The sequence below is a fragment of the Pungitius pungitius genome, chromosome 10 (genome assembly GCF_949316345.1).
Source record: "Pungitius pungitius chromosome 10, fPunPun2.1, whole genome shotgun sequence".
NCBI classification, from domain to species: domain Eukaryota; kingdom Metazoa; phylum Chordata; class Actinopteri; order Perciformes; family Gasterosteidae; genus Pungitius; species Pungitius pungitius.
Genome location: NC_084909.1, coordinates 4,913,117 through 4,925,587, shown reverse-complemented (window position 1 = coordinate 4,925,587; position 12,471 = coordinate 4,913,117). Strand labels below are relative to the sequence as shown.

The 12,471-nt window shown below is 41.2% G+C and overlaps 2 protein-coding genes across 7 annotated transcripts in view; both read right to left on the bottom strand.

The window, feature by feature from the left end:
* The window catches only part of LOC119228773 (guanine nucleotide exchange factor DBS-like), a 31,849-nt gene extending 22,492 nt beyond the window's left edge, over nt 1–9,357 (bottom strand). For 2 of the 6 annotated variants that reach the window (XM_062565004.1, XM_062565006.1), the window contains exon 1: nt 8,748–9,354. In XM_062565004.1, the coding sequence (XP_062420988.1) occupies nt 8,748–8,997 (250 nt within the window). In that variant the 5' untranslated portion in view covers nt 8,998–9,354. Of the gene's footprint in view, nt 1–3,621; nt 3,930–4,151; nt 4,479–8,747 lie in introns of those variants that run through there. The other 4 variants (XM_037488694.2, XM_037488693.2, XM_062565005.1 and 1 more) reach the window with 4 other exon arrangements.
* A 1,889-nt stretch (nt 9,358–11,246) lies between these two features.
* LOC119228922 (putative gustatory receptor clone PTE01) lies at nt 11,247–12,191 on the bottom strand. The gene has a single exon (XM_037488917.2). The coding sequence runs from the start codon at nt 12,189–12,191 to the stop codon at nt 11,247–11,249; it is 945 nt and encodes a 314-aa protein (XP_037344814.2).
* Nucleotides 12,192–12,471: the final 280 nt, after the last annotated feature.

Sequence of the window (12,471 nt, the reverse complement as noted above, 5' to 3'; positions counted from 1 at the left end):
GGGCTCAGTACTGGACAGGTCAGAGTTGAGGGTAAAAAGCAGTGAACAGAATGGACACCAACAAACGGAAAGAGCGGGGGCAGCCATTCGGAATTAGGGGCTTACAGTCAGGGTGGGGGACAAAGACAAAGCTCACCACTAAATAGGGCTCAGCAGTGATGGATGAGTCCATATTATATCAGGGGTTCAGATGATGGGTTGAAGAAGGCAGGAATATTTAGGGTGATTGCTCTGCTGGGTCTTTAGTCACACAGTGAAGATAATAAGGGAACGGTTTGTGATCAGAAACAAATCTAGGGAATCGTATTGCCAAAACACATGATACCTCCTAAAGAAAGAGCTAATCAACCGACCAAGCACAGCTCTTTACTACCTCAGCTCATCAAAACTTGTTCGAGAACAAATACCCATGGGTTGGTCTAAATAATGCAATAATGCTCCACTTTTGATCTTTATCAAAATGTTGTGTGGTTTACAGTCTCTTCTTCTACATCAAGAGATTTTTTCCAAGGAGGGAAAAAAAACAGACATAAGAGGAAACTGAACAAATCAAATGGCTCAAGATTTCATTGACAAAGGAAATGCTTTGTTTTTTCCAAATCTAAATCAAGGTGGAAGCAATGGTAGAAGACTGGTTAACTCATGCAGAAATTAAGGTTGTTAAGATAAAAGAGCCAAACTGTGCTTACTAAAATAGAAAGGGACAAAATCCCCACAAAAACATATGCTGTAAATGCAACATAGAGAAAGAAAAATAATCATTATGTGAACAAAGAAGGTGAAGATATTTTAAAAACATCCAATACCCACCACACAGCCATTGGCAGCAGCGAGCAAATCGGTAATATCTTGCCACCTCCTCCAGAGAGATCCGTACATGACCCCCACTCCCCTCCACTGGACACAAACGCACATCCAGTGACCCCTCCGCCTTCTCCTCTTTGACCTTTTTGCTTTGATCATCCATCTCTAGTGCTCTCTCTGCTTCAGTCCCACCCTTCTCCATTAAACCTGCTTCTGCCGGCGTCTCCCCTTCCCCTGACGTTTGACTCCCATCAGCTCCTCCGTGACTTTCCTCATTTTTCTCCTGGCTAGTTGACAGAGAATCGGTGTGCGCTGTGCTCTCAAACCAATCCGGCTCCTCCCCCTTTGGGTGTTCACCTGAGCGTTCAGTCACCTGTCCGCCTAAACTTAGCTCCGAGTCCACATCGATGCAAATCGAGAAGCCTGAATCTGCCGCCCCCCCATCCATCCTGCTGGACCAGCCTACGTGCTGTTCCCTACTCTTGTGCTACAATGGATCCATGCAGCTTTGCAAAAAGCCAACACTGCGACAGTTTCCCTCTCATTCCGACTACACCTTTCGCTTGACTCCACATTCCGGGCCTCTCGCTCTGTCTCCCGCTCCAGGTGCACTCTACCTGCAGGACATCACTCGGTAACTGTGGGGACTTCCTATTGCAACCTCAGGTTACCTTCTCTGAAGACAAAGGAAACACTGTAGCAACCTAACCCCTCCCTCCTTGGTCACCTTGCTACCCTTTTCCCACCCTTACAAAAAGACAATTGCCTGACCCTTCCTGGTTTCAATAGCAATGCATCCAACCTGATAATGATTGACTAAGACTGACCTCTGAAGAAGGAATAAAGTTTTGACTCCTTGAGGAAGAAATTGTCCATGCAAAGTTATGTGACCAAGGAATAGGTGCTGCAGCTCCCAGTCTGTTCACCAGCGCTCATTTACCTAAGCCAACAAAGCTCTCGCTCCTCGCCTGCCTTATCGAGGGAGATGCGGATCAAAAGTACAAAGCCTCTATTCTGAGCAGCCCATTCAAACACTGCGTGCATCCCCATTTAACCATTTGCAGACTGTGTCCATTCAAAACCCCTATTCTGGTTTATAAAAGACCCCATTCTTAAGCATTTACTGAAAGACGCAGTTCCAAATCAGACCTCTCAAAGAAAGACACTGTTTAACAGAATGTGGCAATTTAGATTCCATTTCAATGAGCTACACAAAAGATACATTTCTCCTAAAACAAGCCAACATATTATATTATCTGTCCCAATTCCACCATTATCTTCAAATACAAGTTCAGTGTGCTAAAGGGTTGGCAAGAGATGTCAATTGTGTTAACTAAGTGTGTTTTACTGCACGCGAGTGTGCATGGGTATCAAAGCTTGCATCTGCCGGTATGTGTTTACTCCAATGGGGGGTGGGGAGGGTTTAATGTATGTGTTTACTTCAAGGGCAGGCAAGAGGTTATCAGTGTCATAAACCTCGAGATAAGCCCGAGAGCCAATAGGTTAAAGAACGGCAACACTCAACGTGAGCAAGAGGGTCAAATAGAGACCGAACACTCAGTTTAATTCAAAGAGAATGATTCTTTGCTCTCATTTTTGGCTTCATGAGACTAAAACATAAAGGCTGTATTAGATAGAACAGAATAAGATCTGATAAATGAGCTCAAGTGATGATCACAAAACAAAATCATTAAAAAAATTAAAGAAATGAATGAGAATTAGGTGTTGATGACCATACCTCTCCAAGTTGCCCCTCATCGGTCTCTTCTAGTTTTGAGCACTTGTTGACACAAAGTACCAAAATGAGTACTTGATAATACCACGACAGTTCCAACAATGAATTTAAAAACATTCATGAGATGATCCTCACTTTCGGAAAGTAATAAATTAAATAAACAACACTTTTTTCAACACTCATTAGTGATGGGTGACATTTAAAGGCTCAGCTGACATAAGGTTAACTTTGTATTACCATTGTGGGTGGGGCTGTGTATGTTTTAAGTAATAATGATACCAGCATCACTACCAGTACCCTTTTAAAGATATCATTGGTATCATCCATTATGTTTCAGTGGAAGAGGAACGCCTTCCATCTAATTACCCCCAAGGTTAAAACGTTTGTCTCTCCCAGATTCAGCTGTAATGATTTGATTTGTCAAGTCTTTTTTGTTTATACTTTCCCAAATCACAAGTTCATCACTTTGCAATCTTTAGAATTCACAATATCCTCTAGTGTCAATTCCATAAAGTACATTTTTCAAGACAAGTAAGACTGCTTTAAGTGCTTCGTATTAATTCATTTTAATCTCTTCATAAGTGGAACAACTTGCAGATACAATTTGGTTTTACTTTTAGTGACCGACATTTGCAATCAGGCATACACAAATATGCTTTCTTTAGTACGAGTATAAAACCAAACCGCTAAATCAACATAGTTCCGCTCTTGTACGAATTCACCTCATGGCTAATGATTTGAACAGACCTTTCCTACAACTACACAGCATGGAGCTACAGACAGGAAAAGCATTTGTAGAGTCCATAGATGACAACTTATATGGACATGCTGTACTGTACTGTAGCTGCACACACACATATATACAGTATATGCAATCCAAGTGCCACAGTAATATATTTGAACATGAAGTGACCTCCAACCAATAATATATCAAAGAAATACCTCAATGAGGAACAAAGATTTTCACATTTCAGACAGCTACAGGGAAATAACTGATAACACTGACTTTTGCTCAAATTTCTCCCTATAAATAGAAAAAATGGACGAGCATAGCGATTCCATGCACACGTTTCCTGACTCACTTGGCTTAAGCGGGACCATCGGCATCCCACTGTCCCATCGCGAAGCGCTCCTCCTGGCTTTGCTCACCATGCTTTTCTCTCTGCGTGTTTCAGAGACCGGGCTAAAAGTCCCCTCTCTATGCAGTGGAAAAAGCAACGGTCTCTAAGTAGAAACACTCTGGCTGACAGACAGGGCGTACACCAACTTGAAAAGTCAGCAGCTTTAATCAGCAGTTCCCAATCCTTTGAACTTCTGCATATGATGAAGAATCTGTTGACGCCACGGAAAAAAATATCAGTGCAGCTTCGAAGATCTGTGAGCTTTTCAAACTGCGCAGTCACACACTCTCAAGGGCACAAAGACCCACTAACAGCTCAGTGGGAAGCCCACTGTGTGTGTGTGTGTGTGTGTGTGGCTCTGGGCGTGATGCAGCTTGGAGCTGCAGTCGGGAATGTTGCACATATATATGCACATATATATGCACACGCAGAAAACACTGGACGAGTGCACAACCACACTCGCACTCTCTCTCCTTGCCTTTCAGCCTTACCGTCCCAGTCTCTGCAGGACCTCCTGCGGCCGGCAGGGTTGAACGAGAAAGAAGAGCCCAGTCCAGAGACGTCCAGGTTCTGGACCAGGTGACTGATCCGGCTCACTATCCTGCACGACGCCTCACCGCCCTCCCGTAGAAACTCATGCAGAGACATGAGAGCAGTCCGCTGGTCCCACACTAACTAACTCCTCTGTCATGCAGAGAGACCCCTCGCTGCACCTGCAAGGCGTCGCTGCACACTCTGATAGACTCCAAGTGGCAGCCCCCAAATGCAGGCATGGGAAGGACCTTCTTGGCTAGAATGTGTCGGTTCACTCGGAATCAAGCCGACATGGGCTCACACACATCCTCTGAGGAGACTATGTGGAAGACAAGTCAGGTTTCCTCTGCAGTGCCACCAAATGGGGGACTCAGGACAAAAAAATGCTGAGTCACTGCCTGCACAACCTCTGAAACCAACTGTATTGACACTGAAAAAGGTGAGAACGGCCCCAGCCTGGCTCTGCAAAAACGCAAGCTAACTCTGCATACCTCGTCGCGAGTGCAACTATCGACGTCTCAGTAGTGTGGGTTTCCATGGAAGGACGGGGAGGGGGGGCGGCTGGAGGTGAGCTGGAGCAGAGGGCAGCCGGTGGAGCACAAATCCCCTTCTGCTGCTCAGGCTAATTATATTCCCTCCACTCCTTAACTAATCTGCCTTTTCTCTCCCTCTTTCGATCTCCCCCGATCCTATCATGCTTTCACGTTCCTGGTGAACCGGGAGAGCATTTACAAACTTTGCAGAGGACACAGACAGCGCACAGTATGTTGGTTACTGAGGTGGAGAAGCAAACAGGGTCCTCTTTGATGGCAGAGTGGAGGAGGTCGACAGCAGGCTATTGAGTGTGTGAGTGTGAGTGTGTGTACGTGTGTGTGTGTGTGGCGAGCAAAAGGCAGCTTGCAGTTTACAGGCTTAGAATAGCGATGAGAGAGAGAGAGAGAGAGAGAGAGAAGACACTTCTCTCAGAGTGATGCGGCGACTGCAGGACAACGAGGCACGCAGCATCTACCCACGACCCTCCAGCTCTGCCACCCCACATTAGGTTGAATTTCTTATTTTAGTATCACACACGTCCTGCATGTTACTTCAGCTGTAGCCCCTTTGTACCATTTTCCCCTCACACTTGGATATAGCTGCATGCAGATAAAGGAGCACGCCAAGCCCATTTGTCTAAACATCAGCATAACAATATCCTGCTGATGACAATGCTAACATACTGATGTTTAGGAGGTGTAACGTCCACTATCTCGGTATTGTGTTAGCATGCCCACCTTCGAAGTATAGACCAAAAACACAACATTCTTTTTGCCATCTTCTGGTGGCACTAAAGAGAAAAATCCAGTCACAAAGTCAGTGAGATGCATCCTCTTGCCACCATGGTTGTCATTACCTAGCTAGTAGTTTTAAAATGTCTGTTTGTTATTTCCATCTAAACACAAGTATTACCAATATAAGCATACATGAGATAACAATCTAAAGAAGGGCAATGGCATTTAAAATAAGGCTTTCACATGAATCTGCAGACCGATTAATTTATATTCATTTTGAAAGTAACAATAAATTGGAACTACACTTAACAAAATGCAAGGACATAAATTAGGAATGCTTTATTATTGCAGCCCTCTCTGTATCTCCGCCACTTAAGTCCCTCTGACCACCTTTGACAAATGGTGACCTTAGATCCATCTGGCTATCCACCTGGTATGCTTTTAGGTATAAACCACACAGCTCACCTAGGCAGGTTGAACCCCTGACCTCGAGCTAATGAATACCTTGACCCTCACGTTACAATGACAAAAAAGTCTTGCGTATATCTGATTTATAAGAAAGCTTCCTCACTGGGCTTTCAATCTAAAACAATGCTTCAGGGTGGCATCTGATCAATAACAACTGACTGAGATCGACTTTAGTCATGAGACAGCTGGGCTGCCTGAAGCGGAGACATTTTTCATAAACCTCAGCTCCTGCTGGGCTCAGTCCCAAATAGACAGTCTCTCCCATACAAACAGAAGGGTGTGAATACATACTGGCCATGCATCTGCACACAATAAAAGACCAAACACAACATATAATATGTGCCTTCTGCACAACGAAATAACTTAATGGCAGCCTTGGAACATATTACTGCTGGAAAAGCTGAGACCTCTGACTCACTGAACTGGATGTGTCCCTTTAAATCAAGTGGAAGTAGGTCAAATGCTGAGTTCAGGAGAATGCATTGTGGAATAGGGCTGCAAGGAACAATTATTTCAGTGAATAACGTAGAATATGCTAAAATAAAAAATAAAGTACCCTCATACCAGAGCAACCATACCTCAGTAACTATTGGATCCAATGCCATCAGAATGGTTGTGCACATTTAAAGACACCAAACAATGCACCCTTTGATGGCTTTGATGATCCTCGGACTTTTCCTGTTGAGCAGGTTAACTTTCATTGTTTCATAGAGAAATATATCGACAACTTGGTACATGTTGTACACATTGATAATCCGTTAAAAGATCAATAATAATGCATAGGTTGAATCAACGCTTTTTGTCAGCACATCCGGTTAAATGTTTTCATTTTTAATACTTTGGTTTAGGATAAAATGACATTCCCGTCAACCAAAGCTAGATTTTCCATTCTAATTAGCAAATATTGCTAAACTCGCTAAACTGAGATGGTGAACATGGTAAGTATTACACTTCATGTTCTGTCTGGAGATCTGTACAAAATCCAATTTATTTATGTATACTAAATGATGAAGAATTGCACATTTAATGTTTTTTATCAAATGAGTACAAATAAGATGTGCTAAACAGCTTTGCTCACGTACTGCCGACTGAATGATCACACTGATGGATGGATTGGATTACTGCCAACGATAAGAAAGGGAAAATACAGGGAAGCCACTTGGTGGGATGCAAACAGATTCTCTTGAATGGTTTGAGAATATTGCATGTTCAGAAATGTCCTGCAAGAGAGTCAAGATCTGTTTGCATCTTTTTCTCTGGGGAACAGAGAAGTAATTTGCAACATGACACCTCTTGTTAAGCAATGTTGAAAACCTCTGTTTGATAAATCCTCAGTTGACTTTGCTTCCCCAGTTTCCCCAGTTTCCCCCCTTCCTCTCTGCTGTCTTCTGTGATCAGTGTTAGTCGCTCCGAGCCGATTAGCTCTCGTCTTCTAGCCACAGCACATTCCTGTCTCATTTCCTACAAACAAAGTGCTACCAATGATTGCAATCTAGGTAAGTTGTACTATTATGTCGCTCGCTTAATGCTTAATGCTATATTTATATATATATATATATATATTTCTTTATCAATTTCATTTGATTTTGTTTTAACATGCCTTGATACATGCAGCTCATTATTCTTTTTCAGAGCTGTCAGTTTTATTTCTGTGGCACCGTTGCTATGCCCCCTCCTCGCACAAGTCCACCCACTCACTGCCGCCATACTTCACGATCTCTGGTGCCAAGAAGGAAATGCAACTCAAGCCCACTCTTGGGATTTTGTTATTGTAGATTTGAAAAAAGTAGGTAAAATGGACAATGTCACAGTATCAGCATATAACGCATCATTCCTCTTCCCTCCACATTCATTCTGTAACTGCACATACATTGAAATACGGCTAAAAAGAATCATGAATACCACATGTGTCACTTAATAAGCAGCTGTGGCCTCTCTAAATCCAACATCCCTGATTTCCATCGAAACAAGATCAGCACCACACAAAATGAAAGGTGCACTGTGAGAATGGCTATGTGCGGGCAGTAATTGGATTAACGAAAATCTCTAGAAGGGTTCAAAAAGGAAACAAGAAGCAGACATAGCATTCATCTTTGGTGCATTTGTTAGATTAACAAGAGAAATCTGTCCTTCGGTCAGAGGCAATAAATCATGAAGCTGCCGCAGAAATGTCAGGACATCACATCTACAGTCTGGAGAAGGGTTCTCCTGTCAACTCAGAAAAGAACTGAAATAGCTTTTCTATTTCATGACTGTGAAATTATAGACATAAAATGTTTCTGTGAGGCTGCTTTGATTAGTCAGAGAAAATATAAAAGGCCCACACAAGAGTCTGGCACAAAGCACATTAACAGAGCCATGACGGCGAAAATCTGAGAGGTGAAGTAACTACATAAAGACAGTAATCAGTCCAGGGTTACATGGGGAGAGGAAGATCCATATAGATATAACCAGACATAACTTTTAACTCTATAAGGAGGTGTTAACAGATCAGCTAGATGGCCAAACACCACCCTATCTCAAGGCAGACAGCATGAACAGCAGGTTCAGGCAGATGTAAAACCTGGTTCGGTTTCTGGCAGAAACAAAGATTTATTGCATATTGACAAGATAATCCTGTATTTTCCTTAACACACAATTGTTTCAATTTTTATTTCGTAGATCTAACCAAACAAGGGATGCAATATTGTCCCTTGTTGTAGCTGAAAACCAATTAGTATTTCACCTAGAATAATGTTTCACACAGCCATGCACAATCCTTGGCAATGAAGAATACAATGATCAGGAATTTCTGTTAAGTGTCTTGTTGTCACCCACCTATGCTTTGAGTGACTGTCCTTAGTCTCTCCAGAAGCTCCCCTAGGGCCATCTCCTCCGTCTTCATCCATAGGATCATCCTCCAAAGGGCTAGTGGAAGACCACCTGCCCAGCCAACACACACCTGTGCAGAAAAAAGAGACAGCTTGCCAGCTTTTTCCTGACTGGCTAGACGACAGGCGGATGGTTGTGAGGAGGACGAGAGATGGGGACTGTTGTGGTGGTAAGCCCTGCCAAGCAGAAGGGGCATAAGGATGCGGCCGGGTAAACTAGCCCTGGATGTGAGTGCCGGGCTGCTGGCCGCTTGTACGAGACGCGGTTGCTGGAGGAAAGAGAGCTGAGAGACAGGCTGGGTGCGCAGCTCTAAGCTGTAGGAAAACGGATGCTGCCGAGGCTGACGGAGGGGATGATGCTGAAGCTGCTATGGCTGTCACGGCCCCAGCTGCACTGACGGGTCCTCGGCAGCGAGATACAGAACGCAGGATTCCGCCGATGGAGATGGGGAGGAGGTGGAGCAGGAGGAAGCCTCATTCGCACATGCATGCTTCGGCCTCAGCACACATGATGGTGCAAACCTGTGAAGACCGGGGAGACATGGGGGAGGGGATTTGAAGGTCAGCAACAGTTTCCCACAATCAGCTGATCCAACAGCGACATCCAGTGTGGAGGCAAGGCACAACAGCTGTGTCATGAAACATTGTCATCCACAGAAACCAATCAAATAGCAAGTATGAAACATTTTGAGTATTGATAAAAAACAACTTAAATTCAAATTACACTTAATTTTCTTTAACGGTTTTGAAGTTTAGAGTTGATATTGTTAGCAGAATACAGCTCAACATCTTTTTTTCACAATTAGCAGGACAATTTAACAGAAGTAACGGACCATGAGACACTAGAATATCAGCTAATGGGGCTGCAAATCTAAAGGAATAAGGTACGAGAGGCTGCGCGTCGGGCCTAACACCCTTGAACTGTTACATTATTGAAGATAAAGTACTGCCTCAAGTACCTTATTGCTTTTATAATACGGTTAACAGCGAAATTATAAATAGTAGGTAAATTGCTGCTTTTCAGCACACAAAAGTTGTAGCCAATAAACGTATATCAAATTTCATCAGTATAGAACGTGCATCTAGGAGCATCTCGAGGTTACACTAGCTTAGATGCTAGCCTACACTTCAACTGACTTTTCAAGACCGAGATGATTTATGGGTAATATATGGAACTAGAAAATGCATTTCTTGCTGAAAATGCGTTGGAATGCAAAAAGCTGAAATTAATTTCAAAAAGTTGCTTAAAGTACAGAAATGAAACGCTGAAATTATTCTAAACATTGCGGAAAGAATAGAAAAAAGCTGAAAAACATTTAAAAATTGCTGAAAATACAAAAATGAGAAAAGCTGAAATGAACTTAAAAGAATTGTAAAAAAAACAGAACTAATTAAAACTGAAATTAATTTAAACACTGCTGAAAAAATAGAAATAGGAAAAGCTGAGAATTAAAAAATGTATTTTTTGTAGTAATATAAGGTTTAGTAATAGTTATTGTAGTAATTGTGGAACAAGCAATACAAGACATAAGTACTAGCTGTACTTGTATTTGAAAGCAATTGTGGTGTACCTGTGGTTGAGGTACAGATAATCATTGAGGCTGAAAATAAGTCATACTCTTGATTAGCAGTAAACTGAAAATGTCAGGTGAAAAGTAACAATGAACGGCACCAGACTCAATAAAGATGCATACTTTTGTTTCACAATAAACATCACAATAAACATGATGAGTGAGTTTCATTGGTCCACAACATTATCCGTGCATGCCCTTCTGCATTGGGACCAGCAGTCACAAAAGAAAAATCCAAAAATTATTTTTTGAAGTTGTATTAAAAATACATAACTATAATAACAAATAGTCAATATGTGTCTATTTGTGTTTTTGAAACATGTAATATTGTTTCTGTGCAAAATATGTGCTTTTCCTGCATGTCTCAGCTGGGCTCGTTCCGTGTCCCAATGCGTCAAAGAAGCAGTTTAGGCAATCACTGAATAATGTTAATAAGTGACATTTCATTTCTAAAGTCCTAAATTACATTCAATTTTGGGCTTAGCCAAAACACACAGATCGAGTGTTTCCCCAACAAACTAGGTTTATTGGTGCACCTCAATATATAAAAATAATTATATAAATATCATATATAAATATTATATAATAAGTATATTACAACATAAATTCATATTCAAATAAAATCTATTAAAACATAAACCTAAATATACATGAAACATATATTTAACTGCAGAGTATTAATGCGTGGTTGATACCTTTTTTTCTATTTAATCATACTGGGATGTTTACTAAAACTGATTGGCCGGCTCTACCAAAAAAAATAATCCTGCACCCGCCACTGAATATAACTCTCCTTGCTCGAAATAAATCTGTGCCACATTAAGAGAATCTCTTTTTGTAATGGTCAAACACATGAAAGAACATTAATCACAGTTTTATATATCCAACATGTTTATTTTTTTATCAAACAGAAGTCTTTTAGACGATTGTCTTATTTTGGGTAGGTAAAGCCCGTACATGAAGGGGGTGATCATTGGTTGTAGTATATGGATGTATATGGATAAAATAACGCGCACTTCATCTGGTAAATAGTGAATATCCATCCTGGACCCCACGAATTGAAAAGTGGCGTAAACAAAAATGTTTCCCAATGATACAATCTGAGGTGTGCAGGTTGTTAGGACTTTTTGTTTACTTTCTTTTGACACAATTAGACAAATCCAAAAAATCTTCATGTACGAGACTGAGATGAGACTAAATGGGAGAATCAAACTCATAGAGGCAAAAAACAGGTCAGATATGCTGGTAAGTGCTGAGACTGAACATGCAAGTTTAATTACTAACTGTTGGTCACAAAACACTTTGTTAATAACATTTCCACAAAATGTCAAAGGGAGGATGAATGAAAATGAGAACATATAGTTAGTAAATGAATAGATCCAAACAAGCAGAATGATCTTAACTACTCTCTCGTTGCTCATTAAAACATTGTAGTGTAAAGGATAACAGATACAGATATATCTGTCATAGGCCATAGCTGTTAAATTGCATAACTGGACACAACCAAATATGTAGAAACAACACATCTGCAGAAAACACCATGGCAACGTCACTTCATGTGTATCTGAAAACATCTGTGAGAGCAGAAGAGGATATAATGATGTACTTGTACTTATTTCATTCAGAAACAAATGACCTAATAATAAATACATTGGCTCATGCAATCCTCTGTCCTTATATATGACCACAATAAGAATTGTATTTGACACACAAACAGAGATGTACCATAATAGTATTATGCTGAAATACAGGTATTTTAAGTTTCCAATGTTACCATAGGCAGACAGCACAAAAGACACAACCTCAGTGGAGTTCTCCATTTCTTGATGTGCACTATGCGTACAACAACGTGAGTCATAGAGGATGTAACAGCAAAGATGGCTCAGTAATAGTGTTATCTGTTATCCTTTTGAATAATGCTTTAACTCAATACTCTACCTGCTTTTAAATCTTCTTAATTGTAAAGTATCTATTACATTCAAGAGTACTGAAAAAAAGCACTAAATAATCTCATTGGTTTGAATTTTTTCCAAAGATATTTTCTTCATCAACTGAGATAAATCTAAACAATGATCTTTTCGTACCAGAGTAAACCAGCAG